The sequence below is a fragment of the Talpa europaea genome (genome assembly GCF_964194135.1).
Source record: "Talpa europaea genome assembly, chromosome: 6".
Taxonomy (NCBI): Eukaryota; Metazoa; Chordata; class Mammalia; order Eulipotyphla; family Talpidae; genus Talpa; species Talpa europaea.
The window spans coordinates 38,830,864-38,858,418 of NC_140072.1; the positions used below are offsets into that span (position 1 = coordinate 38,830,864).

General features: G+C 41.1%; 1 protein-coding gene across 1 annotated transcript in view; it reads left to right on the forward strand.

The window, feature by feature from the left end:
• The window catches only part of AFF3 (ALF transcription elongation factor 3), a gene marked incomplete at its 3' end in the record, with an annotated part of 474,001 nt that overhangs the window by 394,294 nt on the left and 52,152 nt on the right, over window positions 1-27,555 (forward strand). The window contains exon 11 of the mRNA XM_084234797.1: window positions 6,627-6,664. Within this exon, the coding sequence (XP_084090923.1) occupies window positions 6,627-6,664 (38 nt within the window). The remainder of the gene's footprint in view (window positions 1-6,626; window positions 6,665-27,555) is intronic.

Below are 27,555 nucleotides of genomic sequence, written 5' to 3' on the forward strand. Positions count from 1 at the left end.
ACTGCTTCCCTCAGCAGTGTACTTCGGTCCTTCTGCCTGCTCTGCTCCCCGCTCTGGCTCTGGTGAATTCTCTCACCCTCCCGCGCTTCTGACTGTACCCAGTGCTTGTATAAACAAAACAAACAAACAAATAAATAAAACATGCCTCTATTAAAAAAAAATGCATACATTGTGCGAAGATGAAAAATGATGTAAGAATTATATAAAATAAAGTATAAAAAACATAAAAAAATAGTTATGTTTGGAGGAGAAGTTTAGAGACTGGTAACCTATCTAATCTGCAATGGAAATCACATATAGTTAAGTAGTTCTTTATTTAGTACCTTGATTAAAGCTTTTACTAAAAACACCACAAACTATATATATATATATATATATATATATATATATATATATATTTCTTATAAAGGAAATAGTTTCATAGAGAGTAGTGCTGATTTTTAACAAAATAATGTTTTAGCAAAAATTTCGCCTATCCTTTTACCTAAAAGATAATTGATAATTAAAAGGTGATGCCTATTTAAAGACAAAACATGGCCTTGTTCACCTCCCCGGTGGCGCAGCGGTTGAGCGCTGGGTTGCGAAACTGCGCGCGGCCTCTGCGGCGCCGGTTCGATCCCCGGCTGCTCCCCGGCCACCAGAGGAGGGTCCCACATGGCGTGCAGACCTCTCCTGCCGCCCGCTGCTCCCCTCAGCAGTGTACTTCGGTCCTTCTGCCTGCTCTGCTCCCCGCTCTGGCTCTGGTGAATTCTCTCACCCTCCCGCGCTTCTGACTGTACCCAGTGCATGTATAAACAAAACAAACAAACAAACCAGCAAACAAATAAATAAAGCATGCCTCTATAAAAAAAAAAAAAAAAAAAACATGGCCTTGTTCATTGCTTTGAAAAAGAAAAGAACAACAATGGAATAGTTGGTTTGTAATTATACTAACAGAAGAACAGAAGCATGGATAAACTTTTTAGAATCTATGACAAAGACTAAAGCCCAGTTGGCAATACTGATTTCTCATCCTCTCACACAAAACATTTTTGCAAGGAGAACAAATTGAATTAAATGAATGAGATAAAAACTGATATATCATCTTTCAGGGGTTCAGACAAAGCACCTTTATGGCATGATCATGGTCATCCGGTGACATTTTTGTTGAGTCTTTGTGTGACCTGTGCTGTTGATTAGACCTTATACCAAGAGTTGTTCAATAAAGTAACAGGTACCCATTTCTAGACTCCCTAAATCTGGCTCTTTATGGTGTCAGCATCCACTTGCCCAGGTAATAGCAGCTACTTGCCACAGCACAGTGATACTACCTCATAAAGCTCAAGTTGCTCCCCAGGACTTGGCATGGAGCTGGATACTACCCATTTTACTTCCATACACGCACCCACACATCACGGACAACACTTACAGCCTCATGCATGACTCTGGGTTTTCGTGCATCATTCTCTCACTTCAGAATAATCCCTTGAATTCCCGCTCCAGGCCCCTGCCACAGGCCTCCTCCAAAAATCAACTGGAGGTATGACCCTTAATATTGGCTTCAAGTTGATCAATAGTGCCCACAGTCTAAGGAGTCTTCTGTTTTCTATGTCCCCAGTGGACCCTTAACCCCTCTAGCACTAGGTCTTATGTCAGTCACTGTGGGCAGGGGACAGCCCCCTAGCAGGTGCTCACATTTCGCCATGTCTTTCTCTTCTTCCTAATTCATAGCAGCGGCCCCAGAATGTGCACACTTGTAATGGCAAAAGCCTCCAGGGCCTGAATCAGAGGGAGCCATATGGCAGAAGTCACAAATTACTCATGGTTTGTCTTTAATGTCCTGGAAATGCTCAATGAAAACAAGTGCCTCTCAGTTCCTTTCAGAAGATCTGGATTGCCAAATCTGGACTGTCACTGACAATTTGATCTCAAATAAGCCTTCACACAAATCAGGTTTTTACTAACACGATCCAAATTGTAAGATAACATTATCCAAGCACACTTCATTGGTAAAGTTGACCATGATCATCATTTTTTGTAGGATATAGCAGGTGATCAATAAATGTTTGTTATTATCTTAATCAAATTTCTGATAGGTATAACAAATCTAAGGAATCCAGTATGAATAAATAAAAAGTACCTAAACTTTCTTCACAAAGGAAATTGTACCCTAGTTTTTTAAAGAAGGTAAAATTAGAGTAAGAATAAATAGCTAAGAAGGGAAAATATATTTCAACAAACTTCTTAGATTGGGGCCTTAGCAAATAGTAGTATTTGTCATTCCCAGAAGTCACCTACTCACATCCTACCTATGAATCACACTTCGTGTTCCCAGTCATCAGGATGTTCTTTCTGATAGTAGGAGGATGAGCTAGGATCTCTGTCTTCAGTATCTTCAATGAACTTGAGAAGCCAGGACTAAAATTTCTTAAGGCAGATGGTAAATTCCTCAAGAAAGAATAGAACCCAGTGTTCTATTCTAGAGTTCTAGACTAGGTGTTCAGAGAGTGGACAATCAACAAAAGCTTAAAAGTTCAATGCAGGCTTACAAAAAGGATAAGCTCAAATTATAAATGAAGAAGTATCTGGAAAGAGAAAAGGAGAATGATGTTAGTATTGATTTGACTTAGAGACACAGGAATCAGGATGATTTGTGCTGTTTGCTTTCACTATTGACAAGTTCCTCAGCCCCTGAAATTCTTTCTTCTCACCCTGATCTTATTTATATTTGTGCAGCAACCAGACAGTCCAGTTCACCCAGAAAAGCAGTGTTTTCTCTTGTAGTCCCTCACTCCCATCTGGTTAGCATCCCCTTTCACTCTCAAAAATGTTCTTATGTGGATGATAAATTATATTGTCATCCCTGACTCTTCTTGACCCCTTAGAGAACAGGATAAGGTCAAAGTCCACTCAACAAAATACTTCCTAGACAGCATTCCTAGGAATCTGAAAATGCAAAGTACTCATTATCACAGAGGATAAAGAAGAGTAAGATTATTTTCTTTGTCTTGCAAATATTACTAAGTGGATTGAAAAAAAATGCCAAATGGAAGCTCAGAACATAAAAAGTTAGAGACTCATCAACTATGACTAAATTGAAAATAACAGCATAAAAGTTAAGTTAATGAAACATAAAATATGTTAATAGATATATAAGGAAATTAAGCAGTGAAACAAATTAATAAATACAAGTTTCAACTTGAAGAAGAATGATAAGGGGAAAAAAGTAAGACTTTACTAGGCAGAATTCCCATAAAGTTATCTGATCCCATCGAAATTTCACAGCATGCTTCAGTAACAGTAAAACACAAATGAATTAAGATTAGCTGCCATAGCATTTAGTCAAGTAGTTGAATGTAGATATAATGTCCCTAATACTGGTGAAGCAGTGATTAAAATCACTGCTGCAGAGATATCTCCCCTGTCAGCATGGAAAACCTGATACTGGTAATAGTAAAGATAGCGTTTACTTGCATGTGGAATAGAGAAAAAAAAATGCATTCTAACCATTTGAATTCTAAGTTCTACTTATAATAGCAAAATGTATATCCAAAAATTAACCATATATCTCCTTTTTATAACTATTATTTGCTAAAGACATGATATTTTGTATTTAATTGGCAATTAACAGCTTCAACCTCACATACCCAGCTATCTACTCAACATCTCTACTCAGCATCCCAGAAGCATCTTGAACTTCACAACCCAAATAAATCTCCACCTTTGTCCCTGCTCCTATGCCTGTCTTGCCCACCCAATCAGTGGCTTTCCATCCATACCAGCTGTTCAAGTAGGAACCCTGCAATTCGTTCCCAGCACCTCCCATGGCCTGCCACATCCAGTCAATCACTAATTCCTTCAAATTCACCTCCAAAATGTAACACAAACTTTCTCCATCACTCCTGCCACCATATACTTCTCTTACCTGGATGGCTGCAATAATGTCAAATATTATTCCTCCCTACCCAGATTTTATCACCACTTAGAAGTCAGCATGGTACTTGAAAAATGTAAGTCATATTGCCTCACTCTCTATCTGTTCTATTTGTCTAATTATAGATTCATCAGAAGGTATAAAGAATATGTAGTCAGGTCCCACATATCTTTCCCCCACCTCTCCCTAATAAAAGCCCTACAGTTACTTCTTATTGTCCTGTGGTTAATAAAATAAAGTCTGTTTTTTTTAAAGATTTATTTATTTTTATACAAGAACCGGGGTATAGGCCAGAAATGCGGGAGGGTGAGAAGATTCACCAAAGACAGAGCAGGGAACAGAACAGGCAGACAGAAGAAATACACTGCTGAGGTGAGCAGCGGACGAGACCGGAGAGGTCTGCTTCGCCATGTGGAATTCTCACCAGCAGGCCGGAATCAAACCCACGCTGCAGAGGCTGTGGACAGCTTCACAGTGAGGCGCTCAACCGCCTGCGCCACCAGAGAGGCCCAATAATAAAAATTCTTAAATTGGCTTCCAAAATCCTGGGATCTGTCAATGCTCCCACCACTCATATTGACCTTGCAGTTTTTCAATTGAACCTGCCTCTGGCCTTAGCTCCCAGCTGATTTCCCTGCATGAAGCCTTTCTTTCCTCACCTGTCCCCTCTCTGATTCTATAACTCTTCTTTGTCCTTCAGACATGAGCTGCATTATCCCTTACTTAGTGAGCCTCCCATGACTGTACATTCCATGAGGTCCCTGTCACATTCTATTTCACAGCCCCTATCCTCTTCAGTCATGGGCCTTGTCATATAGAATTCTTGTATGTATTTGACTTTTCATGTATGGCTCACATCTAGGACTTTGTCTATTTTGACTGTCACCCAAGTCAAGCTCAATAGCTGCACATAATAAGTACCTCAGATTGAATTACAGAAACATCCAATGGTTAGTACTGTTTATATCAAGTAAGAAATAAATTGGATCATCCTGAGACCATTCTGAATTTCAGCCTCTTCCCTTTGTTCTCCTCCCCACTCCAATATCCATGAACTTGTTCTATGCATGACCCAATTACAATAAGGGCACTTAATTTCCTCTTTGATTTCCTTTCAATAACAGATAGTGACTGATAATTCATTTAGAATATATTGAAACCTGAATGTCTACTGATTATGTTCCCAAGCACCAAGCTTTCTATAATAAAGACAGAGAAAAGATGTCATCTTTTGAGGGGAAGCTGGAAAATGATTATTCTGAAAGAAAACTTGTTATGTATCATAAACTTATGCTTCAGAATCATTCGTGAATGAGTAATGAACTCAGGAAAGATCAATGAAGCATTCTCTTAACCCCCTCTACCTATTTTTGCTGAGAACTAAATAAGGGGAAAGCTACAAGAGGAGACAATTTAGGAAGAGAAAAATATGGTTACTGTAACATGCAACTTCTGCAAGAAGAAAATTGGGCAATTCATCTAGTTTACTATGAGTAGTTTTTCAGACTTCAATCATGAGTCACCTAAGTAATTTTTTTCTTCTATTTAATTCCAAAGTTTATTTATTTTATTAGTTTCCAACAGTAAAATAAAATAGTGTGCAAAAGCCAAAGTTTTTTTTAAAGCAAGCAGGCGGTAAAAGAATTTCAGTGGTCTCTGCTCTGGCCTGTGACATACAGTTTTAATCTAATGCCAATAGATTTCTCTCCTCAAAAAATTGTTTAAAACATTTAACATATTCTCATCTGCTTTCTTGATGGATGAGTCCTCCTCTGTAAAGTTTTTGGTGATATAGAGTAAATACAAATTAAATAACCATTCGAAACCAGCATTAAAAATAGTGGTGCAGGAATTGATGGTGCTAAGTACCTCTGTGTTGAGTGTGTTTTGAACACACACCATGTGGATGGACTGAAGAGTGAGAAAACAGAAAGACATTGCTTAGTGACTGGGGGGGTGTCAGGTCTCTAAGACCAGAAGAACTTTTGGTCCCAGCATCACGTCCATCACTAAAGAAAAGCAGCTCCTGCTTTAAGCTTCCAACTCAACCTGTATTAGAGGACTTAGCAGCCAACATCAGCCCTTGAGAGTTATTCTCAACAGGTACCACCAACCCAGGATACATCAATTTGTAGGTATTCCAGTCATGGTCTGAAAGTTGAGTTTCTTATTTTTAGTTAGTTTGGTTTTTTATTTTTTTTTATAGATTACCCATACAGTTTATGTATGGATAAACAAGTTATTGGTAGAAACAGGTAGAAATAAGTTATTGGTGTGTTTTTTATAATTATTACATTAATGATAACCGTACATTTATGCTCATGGTGATTTTAATGATTGTTTTAATACATTGAAAGATAATACTATGCTAATAGATCAACCAGAAAGAAATCAGCCTATAAAAAGTGAAAATCACTGAAAAGTGAGTAAAAATGAAGTAGCTCCAATCCTTTTGGAGGTTCCTGTCCAACTTACCTGTCCTGCTGCCTGCTTCCCCAGGCTCAGCCCCTGACAGCAGGTGGGCACCACAGGTGCTTCAGTTCACTCTTCAGGAATGTTTCCAACATGATAGTGCTCTCTGGGTTGCTAGGAGTTCAATATTTGGCCAGAAAAAAAAATGTGTATGGCACAGATTTTTTTTTTAAGTGTTGATTGAGCACGTAATTTAAAAGTCAGAATATTAAATAAACATCTCTGCCCTTTCTTCCAACAGGCAGCCCAGAGAACTGCTCTCCACGCTCTGTCTGACAGGTACATTTTGTCATTTTTATGAACTATAAATTGCTTTATGAAACATTGAGTCCTATTTATTGTGGCATATAATTCATAATCGGATTCTGTCCCTAAAGTATCTGTGAACTGGGATGTTAAACATTTTGCATGCTTGGATTTGTCATGCATGTGTGAAGTTTATTGCTGCAAAAATCGCCTTGTTGTATTTCATAAAAAGTATGAAGAATCCCTTGTTGTGCAATGAAACAAGAGACAAACTTGAAAGGGCTGAATGGCATAGTAAATTCTGAACTTTGAAATTGGTTGAGATCTAAGCTCATTTTTCAGCAATAAGTACTTCACTTATTTTGAGATGTTTTCTTCAAACTTTTCCATATGATTTCACCAGGCACTATTTGTGTTTTGATGAGATTCTAATACTTTATGCATGTACCCCAGTTCATGATCCTGATGCCTGTCTTTCTACACTTTGCTTTGTTCTCTCTGTTTTTGTTACTGAATGAGATAAACCTAATCAATAAGCACAGCAAAACTGTATTTCATTTCCTGATTTGGCTGAAGACTATATGAAGACAGTTGAACAGGGATATGTAAAGTTACTTTCCAGAATAGAAAGGTTTTGATTTTTCCTTACTGTTTGGGGCAGGGGGTGGTGTCTGTGTGTTTTAAAGAATTGTAAGGAGGTAAAGATGAAGCCTCTGCATCTCTACACAAATGAGGGTCTTACATTTTTAGAAACAGCTGGAGGAGGTGCTTCCTCAGCTGACTGGCAGGCATCTGAGTGTTGTCTGGCCAACCTTCACTACCCTCCCTTCCTTTCCATTTCTTTTTGTGTGGAATGAGCAATCATTGTATAAACCAGCTCTGTTCAGTACTTCTCAGAGGTGAAACATGTCACTTTGTGAATTATCTGAGCTCCTCGGTGAAAAGCATTTTCTCCGTGGTGGCAGACTGAGCCTGAGTTTTTTTTTTTGTTTTTTTTTTTTCCAATTAAAATGCCTTCCCCATGACAACTACAGAAGCCTGTGTGCTCTAGCGTCTCTGCCATGTGGTCTTCTGAAAATGTTTCTGGGATTATCACAAAAACTAATAACTATACTACTCCAGACTCTGTTGGTAGAAGGAGGAGAGACCCTGGATCAAAACATATTTACAATTCCTTTCCTATCTGTATTTCCTTTTTCCTCCCTCCATTTCTCAAGCAAGCAATTCTTTCCACAAACTTCATTGAGAAGTTTACAATGTTATATTATTTCTAACAGTTACCAGGTTTCTTTTAGGGATGATGAAATGTAAAATTAAATTATGGTGATGGTTTCACAACCCCGATTACTTTAAATAGATGAACTTTATGGTATATAAATTTTATTTCGATGAAGGTACATGTACTGACACAAAATGTCATTATGACCTTTGATAGAAAGAAGCAAAACCTATTTTAGGAAAATGTGGACTCCTTGAAAGTCCTGGTTACAAATAAAGTCATCAGAAGCCAGGACTGAGATGTTCTAAGACTTCTTCCCTAAAAAATACATGAATCTGGCTAGGGTAGAAAATGTATGTAGATTTTAATAAGTAATGGATGCTATTCCCTTTGACTTTGTTTTTGATAGTCTCTCTTCTAAAACAGTTGACAGGTAAGTTAGCCTCTTAGCCCCTGCTGATTTTATAGCTGCTAAATGCAGAATACTATGAGGGAAAAAAGTCCATTCCTTTGAAATAGTAACAGAGGTTCTCATTGTCATTATGCTTATTATGAATTTCTGTATCTTTAAGTATAGGATAGTATTTCTTAAATCTAACAGGTTTTCTGTTCAAAATTGGGGGAACTGTGTTCATTTCCAGATGATGAGTTGACTTGTTATTCTAACAATGGAGTTGTGTAAAGTTACCTTCTCTGAACTGTTTTGGGGGCCACGCGTTATAATTTCCATAAGTAAGAAACATCTATTTGGAGATATAAGAAACAATTATTTGGAGATATGATTTAATTTTTTTCAAAATAGGAATTTAAAATACCTGCTGAATTAATTGCATTAATTTACTTAAATTTACTTAAATTAGAAAATGCTAACTTATCATGTGATGTCATTTCTATCACATAACTTGGTACATGCAATAAACCAGCATTTTTTAGAGAAGGATCAGTGTGATTTGAGTTTTGACCACTGCATGAATTACCTCATATTCTGCCTATCAGAGGAACCACCTTAGGCTGAGAATGGAACTAAGTAAACCAGCCCCCACCCCACCCCCAGGTTATGACCTTTCTAAGGTAGAGATCTACCCGCCCCCCCACAGTATTAATCTGTTATACACAAACTCTTCTTTTTCCTTCTTTTGTTTCCCACCTGTTATCACCTCTTGATATAAAATTCCATATTGACTAGGCAGCACTTTCATTTTTGTCCTAGAGGGGGGAAAAAAGTGCTTTTCAGACTTTCAGGGTGCTGTCTGAGTTCTGTAATTCTGAAATTGAGCAGAAAGCCTCTGTGAGCTCACGCCAAACAACCACAGGCTCCTTGTCTCAGTGTCCTGCTAGTTCACTCATCCATGGGCCCATTCCACTTCCATGCAGCCTTATGACTAAAGTACCCAGTGAACACCAAGGTATTTGCAGGGTATTTGATACAGGAATAGAGCCATTTTGTTCCAAGATGTAAAACTTGATGAGGAAATAGGATTTGGCTGTCTTGGGGTTGTTGGGGGAATTGACTTTACACTGTGGAAAACTAATATTCTTCTGTTTCCCCATAAGAAAGCCTGCCTTCAGGGCTTTGAGACTGACCTGATAGAACTAGTTATAAAGAAAAGGAGTGATATTTACCTTTCTTTTCTAGGTTAAGACTGTATGCTTCAGTACAGTGAGTCTTTAGCAATTAATATACAACCTTAATAGAATAGACCATGATATCCTCAATACCTAAATTTAAAAAACATCTGTGGTCACAGCCACAGAAAACCCTTTGCTTTTTTTTTTTTTTTTTTTTTTTGGTTTTGTCTGAGCAATGGTTCAGCCACAATAAGCAAAGTGCACTGCAAGTCAAAACTGGATTCCAGTGTCTAGGCAGATTCAGGCTTCAGCCCTACTAAATGTGTGTCACCCTGCAGTGACAGGAACAATTGTTGTAAGGGTGAGATGGTGGGTTTTTGCTGGTGTTCTTCTTTTATGTAGAATTTTCATCTGTTTTATGCCATTTGAGGATCATCTGGCCAGCCAGAAGGCCCACTGTTGCTTCAGATAATATTATTTTTAAAAAAACAAGAAAACAAGGGGCCTCCCCGGTGGCGCAGCAGTTTAGCGCTGGGCTGTGAAGCTGGCCCAGCGTTGGTTCGATCCCCGGCTGGCCGGTGAGGGTCCCACATAGCGAACAGACCTGTCCTGCCTCACCCGCTGCTCCTCTCAGCAGTGTATTTCATCAGTCTGTCTGTTCTGCTCCCCACTCTGCCTCTGGGGAATTCTCTCACCCTCCCACTCTTCTAACTGTTACCTAGTGCTTGTATAAATAAATAAATCTTTTTTTTAAAAAAAAAAGGGCAAGAAAACAAGGCAGGACAAGGGGGAAAAAATCTCAATGAGGTAAACAAGCCAACTATAAGAAAACCTCTATTCATAAAAGAGCACTAACCACTATCATCCTTACTTATTCACTCCCTGTAACATGCCTTTCAGATGCTTTGCCTCTTATGGATTATTGTTTTGGATGGGTTCAAGTGAGGCAGGAGAGAACAGGGATAAATAGGCGTGACGTTCATTGATGGGGGTCTGTCTTTGGTGTAGAAGCAGTGCACTGTGAAAGCCGCCACATCACTGGTAATGTGGAAAATATGCAAAGTGCCCTTAGGAAGGAGGAAGGATATGTGTGCAGCATATGAAGTGCCTCTGAATACGATTAACTTCCCTTCATAAGTAGTAAATAGTAGATAACTGTGATCAAAAAGAGGATTTGTGTGATTTATCAAGCTGAGCAACTGTGCATTTGCAGAGAAACTGGAGGTCAATCTTGAAATCTAGGGCAAGAGGAGCACTAGGAAATTGCCAGGACTAAGAAGTTAATCATACCCTTGGACTGCCTCCATCTGTCTCAGAATGACAGAGCTGCTGCAGAGCAAGCAGGGATGCTTTATAGCAGCAAATCAGGAATTAATATTTTCTGTGAAACCTCAAGCATCATTTGCAGTAACTTGGGTTTTATAAAAATGGAGCATAATTTCATATGAATAAATCACATTCTGCTAGAAATATGAGAAGCTGGGGGGAAAAATTGTGCTTGACTTTAAAAAAAAGAAAGGAATGAGCAAGAAAACCAACATGAAAACAGTTGTTGAATCGCTGGTACTTGGAGGGCAAGAACGGCCATGTGGTTAAATTGTGCATATAATCATCTTCCGAAATGTCAGCCTGTGACTCCAGAAATGGCTATATTTTTATAGCCTTGGAGATGCATCACCAGACTGTAACCTGTCTGCCCATCTGGCAATATCTCAGGTCTAGGATCCATTTATATTGAAATCCAAATAACTGCCATTGATTTATGCATTTATGCCACAAGTATTTATAGAGCGCATCCCTCCTGCCCTTCTAGGCACTGTGCTGGTGCAGGGATGCCATGGTGAACAGAAGTGACCATGAGCTGATGCTCTTAGCTACACTGTCCAGCAAGGGGCTGGCTTTGCAAAGGAATGGGCTTTTTGGTTTTCTACATTTGCTATGCTCAATTTTGCACTTTCTCAAATAAATCTCACCCATCAAGTCTCCCCTTTCCATTAGGAAAAATATAATGAAATGAAATAAATGAGGAATAGCTAAAAATGAAGGGGCTTAACCTCTGCTTGTTTCTAGTCTGCATCTAAAAGTAGGACTGGACAGGCTCCATGTTGAGGGGAAGGCAGGGCCATCGTGGAGTCACACAGTGGAGCTATGTATCTAGCTTCATCTCCCTGACCCACTGCCAGGTGGAAACCAGCTTCAGCAGAGCAAAGCCAGGTGTGGGGGTGGTCACCAGCGCAGAGGTGTAAGTTTCTAGGTGAAATTTTACACTGTGTCCCTGACAATCATAAGAGGAGAGTCATAATTGTCATGTACCACTAAGAGTCTTTTTTTTTTTTTAATATTTATTTATTTATTTATATAAGCACTGGATACAGTCAGAAGCGCAGGAGGGTGAGAGAATTCACCGGAGCCAGAGCAGGGAGCAGAGCAGGCAGAAGGACCGAAGTACACTGCTGAGGGGAGCAGCGGGCGGCAGAAGAGGTCTGCGCACCATGTGGGACCCTCCTCTGGTGGCCGGGAGCAGCTGGGGATCGAACCGGCACTGCAGAGGCTGCAGGCAGCTTCGCAACCCAGCACTCAACCGCTGCGCCACCGGGGAGGCCCACCACTGAGAGTCTTTATGGGTCATAAAGGGTTTCATGGGGGCTTTTAAGAAAGTTTTAAAGTTGCAGCTTTGAAGATGCCAAGATAACACACCATGCTTTAGATACCAACAAACAACTTACTCGGTTGTAGTAATACTGTATTTGTCTCACTGATAAGTATAATAAGTAACCCTAACATTTCTGGCAGAATTATCATTTCATACCTAGCACCAAACACAGTTCCTGGCCACTAGGAGGCACAATGAGTTATTTGATGTATCAATCTTGCCCTGAGGATCCACAGGATCTCTAGTCTCTACAACTCAAGGCATTCTTTGTAATGCAGTCCTTTGGTCCACCAAGTGGATAAAAGCTTTTAAGAGCTTTAGAGTTCAGAAGCACTGTCACACTAACTGTCTCATTATATGACCCTCCTAACAGCCCTGTGAGATAGAAAGGGGCCACTATACAAATAAGAAATTAAAAAAAAACAACTTGAGACAGGTGATATACTCACCCAAGGTAACAAGGTAGCCAGTGGCAAAGCTAGGACTAGACTGCAGGCCCCCTGATTGGCAGGGAGTGTAACTCTCTCATCCCCCATCATGCAGCAGCAGAGCAGGCTTGGTGGGACAAACCATGTGGCCATAGTTTACATTCTAACAAATCATCTACTGTCTGTACTAATACTTTTTCTGTTTCTAATAATAATTACAATAATCCTACCACATCAGGTATAGTTGCCCTTTCTTTACAACCCTAGCACCTAGTAACAGTTGCTGACAGTGAAGAGATGCAATAAGTTATCTGATGAATGAACACAGACAATAAGCAAATCAATGAATGAATAAAGATCAATGTTTTGCGGTTAATGGATGGCAGCTTTGGGAAAAGGCTCTTCTGAAACTGGCTAACCAGCACGGTAGCCTCAGGAGGTTGAAGTCCATGTTCAAGAGTGTTTCACTAAAGGGCATGCCTCTAAAATGCTACAGAACTGAGAAACACTGTAAAATGCCATGCAGGTGGAGGGTAGGGGGGATGATAAAAAAAAAAATACCAGTCCAACATTCAAGAAGAAAATTTCAGGGAAAAAAGACGCAAAAGATTGAAGTCACCCAGTGCAATTACATTTTAGTAGAATTGAATTAGAAATTAGTAACTAAAAAGTATGTGATGCCCTCGTGCATGGAGAAAGAGAGAGGTCAGAAGACCTCTGGTTCCTCCTCTCACCCCTCCCCACTTCTTGTTGCTGTGCTCCATGCTATTGACACAACTGAAAACACTCTCCCATAGTATCTCCACCAATGACGCATGCTTCTCCTTCATTCATTCTATGAATATTTACAGTACTCAGTCCCCAGGGTAGTCTCTCTGGAAAATCCATGACCATGGATCCCTCTGCCCCCGAGTTTGCAGTGCAATCAAGGAAAGGTAGACATGCCTCACCTGCCATGTGGAACAGCTGTCCACGCATGCGTACTTAACCACTGTTCTTATAGATCATCATGTCGGTGTCATAAGCATCTCATATACTTCACTTCATTTAATCCTTACAACCTCCTCACCAAGGACCTTAAAGAGATGTTTTCAGTGAAACTTTATGTGAGATAAAGCTTATTTTCCAAATATTCTCTCTAAAATCCTAATGAATCTGGATTTCCAGAGACACAAAACTTAACCCAGAGTCTTTGGTCAATAAGCCTCCAAGTGGTCTGACTCCAGTCAATGCTCTCAGGCACTTCAGTAACCACCACCCCATCAAATAATAAAGAAAGGATGTCTGGGGTGGGGGTGGGGCATGCATATAACATGGGAGATCTCTGACAGAGATCTTCTGGGGGATCATGTAAAGAGGGGACAGTGCTCAGGATGCCCTTCAGCATCCACATGAGAAGACACCTCAGCCTCACTGCTCCTTTGGGAGAGGCCGCTGAAGTGTTCCTTGCCACCTTTCGGTGGCTGTTAGCTCAATTGGCTGCATGAAAATCACAAGCAAATGCAGGCTGTCAGGTCTAAAACTCAGCTTTTAAAAAGCCCCCCTTGTACTAATTTCCACAATAAAATTCAATGGCTCCAGAGAAGCCATTGAGTTCTATCAGGTAAATAACATACAGTTTAAAGGTCCCAAACCTGTACTTTACACAATAGAACAGAACAGCCTGGAAGAAACTGTTACAGTCTTTTGAGTAAATAAATAACAAGTTGTATGAAGCCACTAAGTGCCCTTTAAGTTGGCTCAGGGACTTAGGGGGAGACCTGGAGGTTAATGTTGCTGCCCATTGTCTGAGCTAGGAAACAGCAGGAGGGGCCTCCAATGAAAGCAGGTTTTAACCCTTTTAGTCAATGCCCACAATCGCTATGGGAACAGGAGGGCCGACTTAGAAAGGTTTTATGTCACTTAGAAAGGTGACAGCTGCACAAGGATGTGATTGTACTTAATTCAGTTGTACACTTGAAAATGGTTACAGTGGTACATTTTATGTCTATTTTACCACCAAAAAAAAAAAAAAGGAAAAAGTGAATATATGTCCCTGTATATACTAAAATCCCTAGATCTTCAGGATGATCTCCTTTCCCATAAGTCTAGAGTGGGAAAGCATGGTCTCCCCCCTGGCTGGAGGTGCAGGAGTACAGGCTAGAGGTTCCAGCCTTCCTTCCCCACTAGAGGAGAAGCACTCCAACGGATACCGCCTCCTCCCCTGCTCCAGTAGCTGGGGGTGTGTGACCAGGGAAGAGCAGAACTCATCATCCACGCTTTCCATTTAACCTGCTTCCTGAAGGGGACTGGGGGTGGGGGCGGAACTAGACACCCCATATATGGAGTGACATAACCATGAGAACCATACTTTAAATTGCTAGATTTTTCTTTCTGGCTTACTTCGCTGAGCATGAGCCCTTCCAGCTCCATCTATGTTGCTGTAAATTGCATGAGTCTATCTTTGATTGCTGAGTAATATTCCATTGTGTAGATGTACCACATCTTCTTGATCCAGTCATCTATTTTGGGGCATTTGGGTTATTTCCATAGCTTAGCTGTTGTAAATAGTGCTGCCATAAACATAGGGGTGCAGGTGCCCTTTAGAATTAATGTTTCTGTGTCCTTAGGGTAAATAAATACCTAGGAGTAGAATATACTGGATGATCTCACTCATAGCAGGAATTTAGAAAACCTAAATAAGGGACCAGGAAAAAGACTAATTATAATAAAGTAAAAATCAAAATCAACAAGCAGCTATAAACCAGAGACACATTACAGGGGGTGAAGGGGAAGAAGGAGTAGGGTCAAAATAAGGGGGGGTGGGAATTGTATGGGGAATATTGCCAAGATAATTCATACATTACAAAAGTGAAAAATGATGTAAAAAATATATAAAATAATATATATATAAAAAATTAAAAAATTGCTAGCTTTCATCCATTATTGTCTACATTATATGTTCCCTTTTTGGCCTTGTTCTGTCAGACTAAGTAGATAAAGTGATGGAGGTAAAATACTTCCCGTCATACTCCTTTTGAACATCATGTAGTTGTCCCTGCTGAACCACGGATGGCAGTACGCTGTGTGTCCAATATCTGTTACTCATTTCATGTTTAAGGTATCCAATTTTTTTTAATGTATCCAAAAAAGATGTCTCAAAGTTGGCATTAAGTAAACCTATTGTGTAATTACAATTGTTTTCAATATTTGTCACTACTGTCTACTGACTTTTTAAATATATAGCTACTAATAAGTAGCTACTAATTAGCTACTTAGATCAAATCAAGTGTTTGCTGTCCTGCCCAGATCACGTTGGTTAACTGGTGGCCATTTCTGTTAAAACATTTAAGCTGATGACACATGAAGACGCAATCTGTAGTCTCTCCCCTCACCCATCTTTGTGGTCCCCATGTTACTGACCCAGATTTAGGAAATTAAACTTAATTTAAAAGGAACCCAAGGGTGACAAAGAATATATTGTACAGGGGAAAAAAACAAAAACAAAAACCAGAAGATACGAAAAAGATGCATTGTTAATATATTTCTTTTTTCTCTTTTAATTAAGGTAACATTGGTTTACAACACCATATCTGATTTAGGGAAACAGATTCCTTCCTCCTCACATTAAGTCCCCACACCACACCCACCACCAAAGTACCCATAGTCCTTTACCCTAGACTGTTGGCCCCCTTTGCAATTGTGTGTTTCTTAACTCACTGATGCTACTATCTTTAGATATAACCCTCTTGTCTAGTCTTTACTAAGTGAGGACCAGCTGGAGAAACATTTGTGGTTGGTGGGTGGTTTGAAAGTCAATAGATTAGGATTCTTTTGTTTTGCTTTGTTTTGTTTTGTTTTGGTTTGGTTCGGTTTGGTTTGTTTTGTTTTGTTTTGTTTTGTTTTGGTTTGGTTTGGTTTGGTTTGGTTTGGCTTATTTTGTTTTGTTTTGTTTAAACCCAAGCTACTTAGCTGTTTTTGATGGAAGTTTATTTAAACTATGACACCAATTCTGTTTTGTTTCGTTTTTTAGAATATACTTTTAGTGGACAAAACTAGCCAAAGCCCCTCCCAGCTAGTCCTCCCAGGGGCTATTTCACTCTTCAGACTCCGGGAGCCAGCTGGAACACGCTGCCCCTCCAGCTGCTGGGCAAGGGGCCTGCTCCTTCACTTCTCTTCTCCATTCCCCAATCAGCCTCCTGGTGTCCCATTCCATTGACTGCCACCGCCCCCCACCACCCAGGCAGCCTTGGGCCAGTGAGGCCATGCTGGCTAGCTGACCTTTGATGACTGCATTTTGGAGCCCGATGAGCCCCCCTGCTGCTGTTAAAAGGTTAATATGCTCCCCATCCACTGGATTGGCCTGACCTTTCCCTACTCCACCCTGCTTCTTTCCCTGTGCTGGCTCCCAGGCAAGTGACTGACCAGCCAGCTGCTGCCCAGCGGCCTACAGGCAGCAGTGCCCACCACTGGCCTCATCAGCCCGTGTCAAAGCCAGGTTATTTGCATTCCTGTTACTCAGGACCATGATTCCTCAACCTTGCCTCCTCTCCTGCTATCTCAGTAGCCTTGGGTTTGAGTTTTTACACAACCCATTCTTCCTCATGTCCGGATAGGCAGTGTTCAGTATGTCAAGGCTCACTAATTAATTACAGATCAGCTAGATTAAATGTTGAAACCAAACCAATACTTGTGAGTCTATAGTCCCTTTCTTCATTTCACAGGCCAGGTCAGCCTGCTTGCTGGCCCTAGGCTGGCCAGTTGGACAGGGCCTCCCTGAAGCCCAGCCCAGCCCAACCCAGCTCTGTCCATTTAGCCTCCCAGTGGCCTCATTTTTCCTTTTCACAGCCAGTGAGGCAGGGACCCACTTTAGGCCACATTTCTCAAATGGAGACAGAAACCCTTTTTAGTCAGTCCAATCCTGGTACGGGGAGGAGAGAAGGAAAGTAACACACATGTGTGAAGGCACTTCCAGCCATGAATGCTACTGAAGCATGGCGTTATTTCTTACATCTCGGAGGGAAAACATAAAGAAGGTCCCTATTTCTATTCCTTTTAGAGTCACTGAGCTTTTCATGTAATTGCAAAAGAACAGTCATGTGGTCCCTTGCTGTTGTGGGAAGATGAACATAAAGCTGAATGGTAATCCATTCCTCTCTGACAAAGGCAGGTGGTGCTCAGGCATCTGGAGTAGGAAGCCTGCTGCACCAGGCCCTGAGCTGGAGCGGGATGTCATCCCATCTCATTCCCAACAGCCCTTGGATGCCATTGTCCCCATTTTACACATGGAGAAATGGAAACCTAGAGCAATGGAATCATTTGCACAAGGTTGATGAAGGGCGAGAGCTGGCTGGAGCCAGGCTTTAGGGTGGCAGTGTGTCCCCCAGCGGGGAGGACCTGGCAGATGCCGTAGGTGCAGCTGCTTGGTGCCTGGTGCCCCTAGGACCTCATCTGCCCCACTGAAAGACAAAATCTGATCCCTTTAGCTGCTCACACACAGCATAGGCTTGAGTGCTGCCAACAAGAAAAAGAGCAGCTCTCTCCCCTCGCCCACCTGTGTGGCAGAGGCTCAGATGTGCAGTCACATTTAAGCAAGGGAAGTACTCTTGGCTCCCTCCATATTTGAACATAAAACAGGGATGAACAGACTCCCATGCAGGACTCCACTGGGGGCTTGCGGGTAGAACATACCCCATCTAGGTCTGTTCTCTCCAAGAAACTAGTTCTAGGAATTTCAGCCCCCCCACCCCCACCCCCTCCATTTGAGTTCTGCACTTAAAATAGAAAATGACAAAAAAAAAAAAAAAAAAAGCTCAATAAGTGCATGGTCATTACTTAGATTTATAGGATGGTGAGAGGAAAGCCAAACCTTTTTTTCCTAAGACTTATATTTCTTGATGTTTTCTTTTTTTCTTCCCACTGGCTGGAGAAATATTAGCCATTCACTAACATATCAAAATGAAGGTCAACTTTTGCTCTCATCTCTATAGCAATTCTGTAGCTCGTGGGTCTTTAAGATATGAACTCTACCCACCCATTGTTCTTCTGGGCACTCAGGTCATCAGTCATCCTGATCTTCTTGTTTCAGTTGAGTGAAATAGAGCTCTAGGGTAGGGGAGACCACATCGACCCTGGATACCAGGAGGTCTGAACAGGAGGGCACACCCCTGACTCCTCCCTTTCCCTTTAGCCCTGCCTCTGCCACAGAATCATTTCCCAACCCCAGCATAGGCTGCCTGGAACTGTTCTCCTTCCCCCTCCCTGCCCACCTCCCCCTTACTGATCTGCTCCTGCCCTAAAGCCATGTCGCAGCTTACACATCTCCCTGATCAGACCTCCTGCCTTTACTGTCCTCCCCCACAGCACCCTCTGCTTGCCTCTCCAGACACTCATCACAGTTGGCATGCTTCGTCCCCTGCCTTCCTAGGAAGACAAGCTCCATAACGGGGCTGTCAGAGCTTGGCACCCAGTGTGCGCCCATGCACAGCCTTCACACTGTTCCTCTGAGTCTTCTTCCTCATCTGTAAAGTGGGGATGGTAATATTCACTCTGTCCACCCTGAAGTATTGTTGTCAGGCCTAAGGACATTACTGCTGCAAAAGAACTGCATGAAACAAAAAGCTAATTACAGATTTTATACTTTTTGGTAGTACAGTTGCTAACAGAAAAAAAGAAATAGCAGCCTGAATAGCTTGATGAATAATAATAAAAGTCAAAACATTCCATCACCCCAGCACCTTCTTTCCCTTTAATTCTTGACCCCAACTTAGGGAAGACTGGCAACTTTTTCTTCCTTTTTTAAATTTTTATCAAAGTAACTTTGGTTTATAACCTTTATGGAAGCTTCAGGCATACAGCATTATATTTCAACACGTGTATATACTATGATCACCACCAAAGGTCTAATTTCCACCCACCACCATACAACTGACCCCCTTTACCCATTTTACCCAGCCCTTTTCCCCTCTAGTAACCATCGGTCTGTTCTTATAAACCAAGAGTTTATTTTCATTTTATTTGGTTGTGCATTTGTTTCTTTATCTTCCACATATGAGTTAAATCATAATGGTATTTGTCTTTCTCCATCTGGCTCATTTCACTTAGCATAATACCCTCACACTTCATACACTGTCACAAGTGACAAAATTGCATCTTTTTTATCGCTGAGTAGTATTTCATTGTAAATGTTTTGTCTGGCAATGATAAACATGAGTTTGGGAAATGAACTCTAGGTTTGCAGGTACCACTTTCTTTCCCAAGGAGGGCAAGTCTTTATTAATTCCCACATTATTCCCAAACGTGTTGTTGAATAAAATAACATCTTCCAGTATCCTTTTCTCCAAATGCAACAGAATGCAGCTTAGGATGAGTAGAACTTGGTAGTTTAGTGCACTAAAAACCCTTCAGTGTCAGCATTTGCTACACCTGCTTTGGAAGGCTATTCAGTAATTTCTTTTTATAGAAATTCTAATCTCATATGACCACTTTATGTTTCTAAATTAGCAGTCGGGTGCTGCAGTTGTGAAGTTTTGTTTCACTGGGGAAGTGAATACATGATCCTTTTCAACTCATTCAAATGCTTTAAAAAGCAATATTTTAACCTTGAATTTTGTGACTTTGAAGTCAACTCAGGTGACATTTTACCACTCCTGTACTTTTATTTCCTGACTGTTCTCCATCACACTGTCTGTTCTGTTACATTGCTCGTAAAAGACAGTTTTGGCAACCTGAAATATGAATTCCCAAGTCCCCAGCTTCCAGATCTGTGATCAGTTGTAATTAATCCTCTCGTGTGTCATTTCATCTAGAATCCCATTAAATAGCCCAGGAGACACTTTGCAAAATCTACAGCAGGAATTCCCTGCACATTATTGAACAGTGATGCTGTTGCCAAGTGCCAATCATCCACCTTAAGTGATTCATCCCCAAACATTCCAGGAATGTCTCCTCTGTGCTTGACACTGTGTGTTTTTATGGTGGATGGGGGATAAGAAAGATCACAAACCTAAGGTTGCTAAGGTTTAGCAAATAAAAATACAGGAACAACAAATAATGCTTTAGTATAATTGTATCCCTAATGTTGCACATTATTTATTGCCTATCTGAAAATCAAATTTCAATGGTGCCCTGTATTTTAACTGACAACTTTACATAGTATGATAGCGTGATGATTTCGATCATGGTTTGATTGAAAGACCATTACGAACAAAATGTTCTGTAAAAAACATTTGATCCTTATTGGAAATTGCATAAGAAAATGCCAAGATTCTGGAAAGGGATCTGTATAGAAACTATGGATGTAACTAAAATCAAAATTGCACTCACTCTTTTCAGATGGTAGCATAAGCCTATCACTTCCAGAAAGATTGTGTATGACATTGCTCTTGATTTTCCATCTGAGTGTGTGTCTCTGTATGTGGAGTGTATGCCATACTAGCTGCAAGCATTGGGCCTAAGTGGTAGTCCAGGTTGGGGAGGCACCATATGCTGGCTGGACGTATCTCACAGAGGCCTGCACTTTCCCTCCCACCATCCACATCCCGAGGACTTCAGACCCCCACTTCTGAGAGACCTGAGCTTCTGCCCCAGCTCTGACAGGACCTTTGGTGCTGTGGCTAATTTGTATTTTGCTGAGTTATTTATGCCAAAGACTGTCTGTTTTGATAGAGTGGAAACTTTTTTTGCTGTCACTGAGGAGAATCCCTGGCCTGTTTCCACATCTGCCATAGGCCAAAGGGATTTTTCTGTTGACCTCTAAGAGTAGTGGGTGAGGGGCCAAGAGCATCACCTTTTAGCATATGGCTGTCAGGCTGCAAGGCTCACACTTTCTTTCAAGCTCCGTTTCTTATACACTATGATTCCCCCAGTTATCACTTCATTTTAATTATTCATTGCCTAGCTTTTTTCCAAATGTAATTAATGAGATAAGTTACACAATGGCATTAGTAGTAAATAGTGTACTAGAAAAGCAATTACTGAAGGGGCAATTTTAATTCAACTTATTTTAATTACATAGGACTCCAAGTTATTTAAAATCCTGTCTCCACAGAGCCTCCTTTGAGCTTCCAAAACTATCACCACCTTGGTTACCTAAAGACGGTCTGCAAAATTTTCTTCCACCATTACATTATTGAGCAAGTCAGGGAATTCAAGTAAATAGGTAACCAAGTAGATCATAGGCTGGAACCGACCCCCTGTAAAGGTAGTGATCCCAGGAGCCCACTGATGGCCTGTGCAGCAGGCATTTTGTTTGCAAGGACAAAGATAGTAGAAACCTATGGCTGCAGGCAGGAGCAGCTTCATATGCCAGTGACCTGTGCCAGCCTCTGGGGCCTCATACTCAGACTGTTCGCACTTGGTCTAAAGCTCTGCAGTTTCTCTCTTGAATTCTTAACAGCTTGATATTTGAATTTGTGTTTCTTAACTGAAGTCCAGGGGACAGGGGAGTGAGCAGGAGGAACTTGGAACCTTGACTGACATACTGCCCACCTCACTGGGTGGATTCTCTACCGCTGCACCCATGCCCAGGACCTGGCTTCACCCAGACTCCCCTGTCTGCCCTGTAAAGTTGCTGCTGCTATCCTGTATCCCCTGGCATGACCACATTCAGGGTGATTAGGGCACCACCCCCAGGCACCACTGTACCTCCTTCCTCCCCCAGGCAGCAAGGCCCAACTCCTTGGGTAACTCTTCAAGGCAAGCCTCTTGCCGCCTTGATCCAGGTGTCCAGTATACCCCAGTGTTCAGGGTCATTCTTCCTTCTTAGTGTTAGTTGGCACAGCAGGCCCATGGGTAGGGGAATTGCCTGGTTCAACCTCACAACCCTGCAACCAAGGCACAGTGCAATGAGGCTGTGAGGGGCTATACTCACCTCACAGGTATCCCAAATAGCAAATAAAAAAACACCATAACCATTTGAGAGGTCATGGAAGAAATAAGGAAGCTCTATATTTTATCACTTGTGATGACACTTTTTTCCTGCTTTTTGATCAGAGGTTTCATATTCTTTGTTGCAGTGAATTATATGGCTGGTCCTGATTCCAGGACTTGGGGAAGCTGGGTCACTGCCCTCAGTCAGCATCAGGAAAGGCCTACTATGAAGGTCTGAAGATCCGCATGAAGTGTTTTTTCTCATGTGATACTCTGAGGCCTAAATTCCTTTGCTTCTTGAAATTGATGGCAGCACCACCATGATGCCACCACCAAATTGGTGGTGACAGCACCACCACCATGTGGACTCTGCTATCCAGCTGGCCACGCACCTTCCTCCTGACTCCTTCCTCCCACCCCTAAAATCTCCTGTGAACCCTCAGCTCAGTTTTCCTTCATTAGAGAAAAAAAGTAATTCTGACGAGACAAACCAAAACTCCCACTCAGAGCACCTTCTTGGCAAGGACAGTCCCTTATACATGTTTCCATCCTCTCGCCTTTGCCTCATCCAGGCCTGGCTGCATTTCCTGAGGCTATGGTGGGTGTCCAGTGCAGGAACACATTGCAGCCTCGCAGGCCAGGCTTGTCCCAAGTGATGCCCAGGAGAATGGGAGACCTTGCTGGGCTGAGCATTTTATCAACCTGTTGTACACTGGTTGGTGATGCTTTTGTTGTTAGTGGAAGAACTCATTTCGGGGATAACGATTATACATTCTCCATGATGGTGGAGCTGGTGAGTCATAGGATTCAGACTTATTGGCACTATACTCAGAAATAATACAGCAAATAAAATTATATTATAGACCGCATTCTAGTTTATTTGAGCACCCCCTTCTTTTCCTTAACATCCTCTTTCTCTCTCTTGGCTCAGTCTGCCCATAAAACAACCTATCTATTTCCAGCAAGCCTTAAAGAAACAAAGGCCAGGTTTTAACATTAATGTCCTGGAATAAAATACCATCATAATCCCTCCCTCACAGGTTTGGCTCACTCTCAGCTTCTGTACGTGGGTGTCATTTTGAGTTTTGAGTGTCTCCCCACAGGTTCTCTTAGGAGCACAGCCTCTGCGGGGTGTGTTGGAGGAGTACTAGCCTCCCAGACTCATCTCCCTTTATCTGGATGTTGTCATGTGCGTGTAGTGACTATAGCAGCCACCTTGGGGAAGTGAAGATAAGCCAAGGACAGCAGTGAGAACAGATGGGAAAAACCTGCATCTTTAATGAGAGCACTAAGCCTCTGAATTAACCATTTCTGGAAACACTGTCTTCTTGGGAGAGATGCATAGCCTATGTTTTTGTGTATTTTAATTGTGATCCCTCTTCTTGTCGCCAAACACAGTCAGTACCAGCTCTGCTCTATTACACAGCATTTGAAAGGGTCTTTATGAACAGTACTTCCTACAAAAATACCTGAATAGTACATGTTTGTCCTCAGAGTTCTTATCCGAGGAACAAACCAACTTAGTTTGTGACAGCTAACAAGATCACAGCTTGAGCTGATACGGCCACAAGTCTGTCTCGGATGCTGTGATTTGGTTTCCATAAAAATCCCTTTTGCTCATCATCCTTAAGTCTTGTGTTTCTTGGTGAGATGCAAATTAAACACCACATGCTGCTGACATTCAGAAGCTCACTTTATTTGCTTTACACACAGGAGAGGAATGGATTTGGTTTATTTAGTGACTGATTGGGTTAAGCGGAGGGTTTTCAGGAGCCAAACATGATTCTAGACTAAGACGAGATGCTGCTCTCTCTCTAGGCCACTCAGCCTCGCTTGCGAGCTGACTTTGACCTTGTTCAAGATCACAGCTGTCTGGAGATTTGCATTGAAACAGCAACTTATGGAAGTAAAAAAGGAAACTTGTATACTTGTATACAAGTTGTAAGAGGTAGTGTTGGGAAGCTCATTTGCTATGAGATTTTGTACATGCCATGCTCCATTTCTTTCCTGGGGAGTCAGACTAGAGAGTCCCAGGGTTTCTTCCTAATCAGTTTTTAATCCTATGAAATGACCAGATGAGTAATATGGGTTAAAAATGTGCAAATTAGAGGAATTCCTACTTCTTTAAGCTACTGTGTCAGAAGTGTAGCTGTTATCAAAAACTAAGTAATAATGATAGCCTATATCTATTGAACACTTGCTGTCTGCTTTGCACTTTGAAAATTTTTATAGAACCATAAGTTTAAGCAGCTATTACCACTAAAAGTAGTCAAGAAAGGACAAGTGACAAAAATAGATGAACTGCACTACATCAAAACTTAAAATGGTTTTGCTCCAAACAATTAGAATATTTAAAAAGTGAAAAGTTAATCCACAGACAAGGAGAAAATATTTGCAAATTGCCTATCTGAAAAGGGACTTTTATGCAGAACATATAAACATTCCAAATCAATAATAAGCAAAATTTAAGGGCAAAGGATTTGAATAGACATTCTCCAAAGCAGAATAAGTACATGAAAAGATGCTCAACAGCATTAGTCACTAGGAAAGTGCAATCAAAGTCATAATGAGCATGTGCTAGGATTGCTAGCATCAAAAAGATGGACAACACCAAATGCTGGCAAGCATACAAAGAAGTGGGAACCCTGGCGGGAATGCAAAATAGTGCAATGCTTCTTTGAAAAACAGTCTTGCTATTCCTCAAAAGATTAAACATAGAGTTACCATAGGCTCAAGCTATTCACTCCTAGGTAGGCACCCAGAGAAATAAAAAGCCATGTCCACATAAAACTTATACATGGATATGCATAGCTTTCCTTGTAATAACCCCAAAGTGAAAACAACCAAGTGTTCATCAATTGAAGAATAAACAAAATGGGGTACACCTATACAATGGAATGTGGTTCAGCCATATTCCAGCACTCATACATGCTACAATGGGGATCATCCTGGGGAACAAGTGGAAGAACTGGGTCACAAAAGACCACATACTGTATACTGCTATCTGTGTCAAATGTCAAAAGGGTCAAATGCATACCAAAGAAAGTAGATTAGGGCTAGACAAGGGAAACATGGAGTGAAGGAAATGACGATTGTTAATGGTTACAGGGTTTATTTTAAGGGAGACAAAAAAAAATCTAAAATTAGATAGTGATTACAGTTGCACAAACCTGTGACTATACTAAAACACATTAAATTATATATTTTAAATGGATGAATAGCATAGTATGTAAATTTTATCTCATTGAAGCTGGGTTTGTTGGGTTGGTTGTTTTTTTGTTTTGTGTTTTTTTTTTAATGTAACCAAGGAGCTCAGGTAAATTTTATTGTTTTATTGTAATATTGTAAAGTTCCCATGAGGATAGCAGTTTGGGGCTGCACTGTTATAGGCCTCATTGAATTGAACATACATATAAGTTTATTTAATGGCTATATGATAAATACGTATATATGTAACAGGATCTCTAATAGGTATTGCTTTAAAATACTACAAAGTACATGGAGGTTAAGAGATGCTCTCACAATAGAACCTCCTTCTTCAGGACTAAAGCATGGACCTCAGTAGGCTGCAGTAGGTCTTGTCTCTCTCCACATTATTTCATCTCTAGACACAATCTCTGGCATTGAACCCCTAGTGAGAAGAAAGTTCAGAGTAGCATGAAATTAAGATAGCCCACAATCTCTTGGCATTTTGCTGTAGATCAGAAGAGTAAAAAGCAATAAAGTAGGAAGCTTCCATTCTCATGTCCAACCTTTCCAAGGTCAAGGACAAACATGCTAAGGTCAGAAGAGCTACATTGTCTTTTGCAGGTAGGTCAAAATGAAACATTGCTGGGGTCCTTCATCTAGGGTGGCCAACTCCTTCTCTGCAGCTGGAGTATGCACACCCAGAGACCTGGAAGCATCTTCCTTACCATCAGCCAGCTAACTCAGTCTTCCAGAGGCTTTCTATCACACACACCCTGATTTCCCCATGGCTCCCCTAGTCACTTTTGCCTCCATATTTCAGCTTTCACTGCCAGGGGAGCCTTTTTTAGAGTGAATCTTTACAGGTTTTCGATGGTTGGACTCAAGCCCTCCAGAGCTGTTGCACATTACAGCCTCCATTCCAGTTGCCAAGGGAGGGATGTTGAATTCTCCACTTTAAGTTACTCTCTGGACTAAGAAGGGCTTTTCAACTCAGTGTCACTGGTAGTACCACCCAGCTGAATGCAAGGGAAGCAAGTTCATGTCAGCAGAAGGCAGCTGAGTCCTGGCATGGGCTCCATAGCAGTGGGCAAGGAAAGGGTAGAAATGCATCTGCAAGCTTGTCGTGTTTAGCTGTGCAGTGCAAAGGTGGCCTGGCCAAACCAACACAGGGCTTTCAGAGAAGCAGCACACAAGGGGACAAGTCCAACTTCCTCCAGGGCCCCCACCCATCAGGACTGTCAGATTAAATCAATTAAGATGTGCAGGGGTGTCTGCTTCCCAGTGAGATTCACACACCCCTCCATCACAGAACACATGACCAGAGAGCTCCACCCCATTCAAAGACATCAGTCCAGAGAAGATTGCTGGATAGAAAATGTGCTGATGGCCTTTATTTTAAAATAAAATATTATTTTAGAAACAGAGAAAAAACATACAATAGTCCAGGAATATTTGGGGATCAATGAACAGCAGTACATTGTTATAGTTTCCCTTTATCCATGAAATACCTTCCTCCTTTGTTATGTCATATATGAGTCTTTTTTTCCAAATAAAATTTTATTGATTTACCATTGGTTTACAATATTATGTAAATTTCATAAGTACTGCTTCCCACCTCAACATGTGCATATGTTGGTCTTTTGTCAAATGTGAAAGTAAAAGTTTTTTTCCAAATATCACCCAGAACTCCATGCAATAGTTCTTTTTGTCTTGATCTGTCTAGAAGAGAATGTTCTTTGCCCATCCTATTAAAAAAAAAAAAAAAAACAACAAAAAAAAAAACCTAACAAATTCAAAAGCAGGGCTATCACCAGAACAAAAGAATTTATATTCTTTAGCAAATATCATTCATCAGGTAGTAATGTTGTAAACTCAGGAATCCTAAAAGAATGTTCTGGTGCTGCCTAAACAGCTCCCCAAACTGTGGCTTTTGGGGTGCTTTGCAACATTCACAGTGCTCCTTAAGTCTTTATGGTATTAATCCCCAGATCATTCCCTACTCTCACCCAGCTCATCG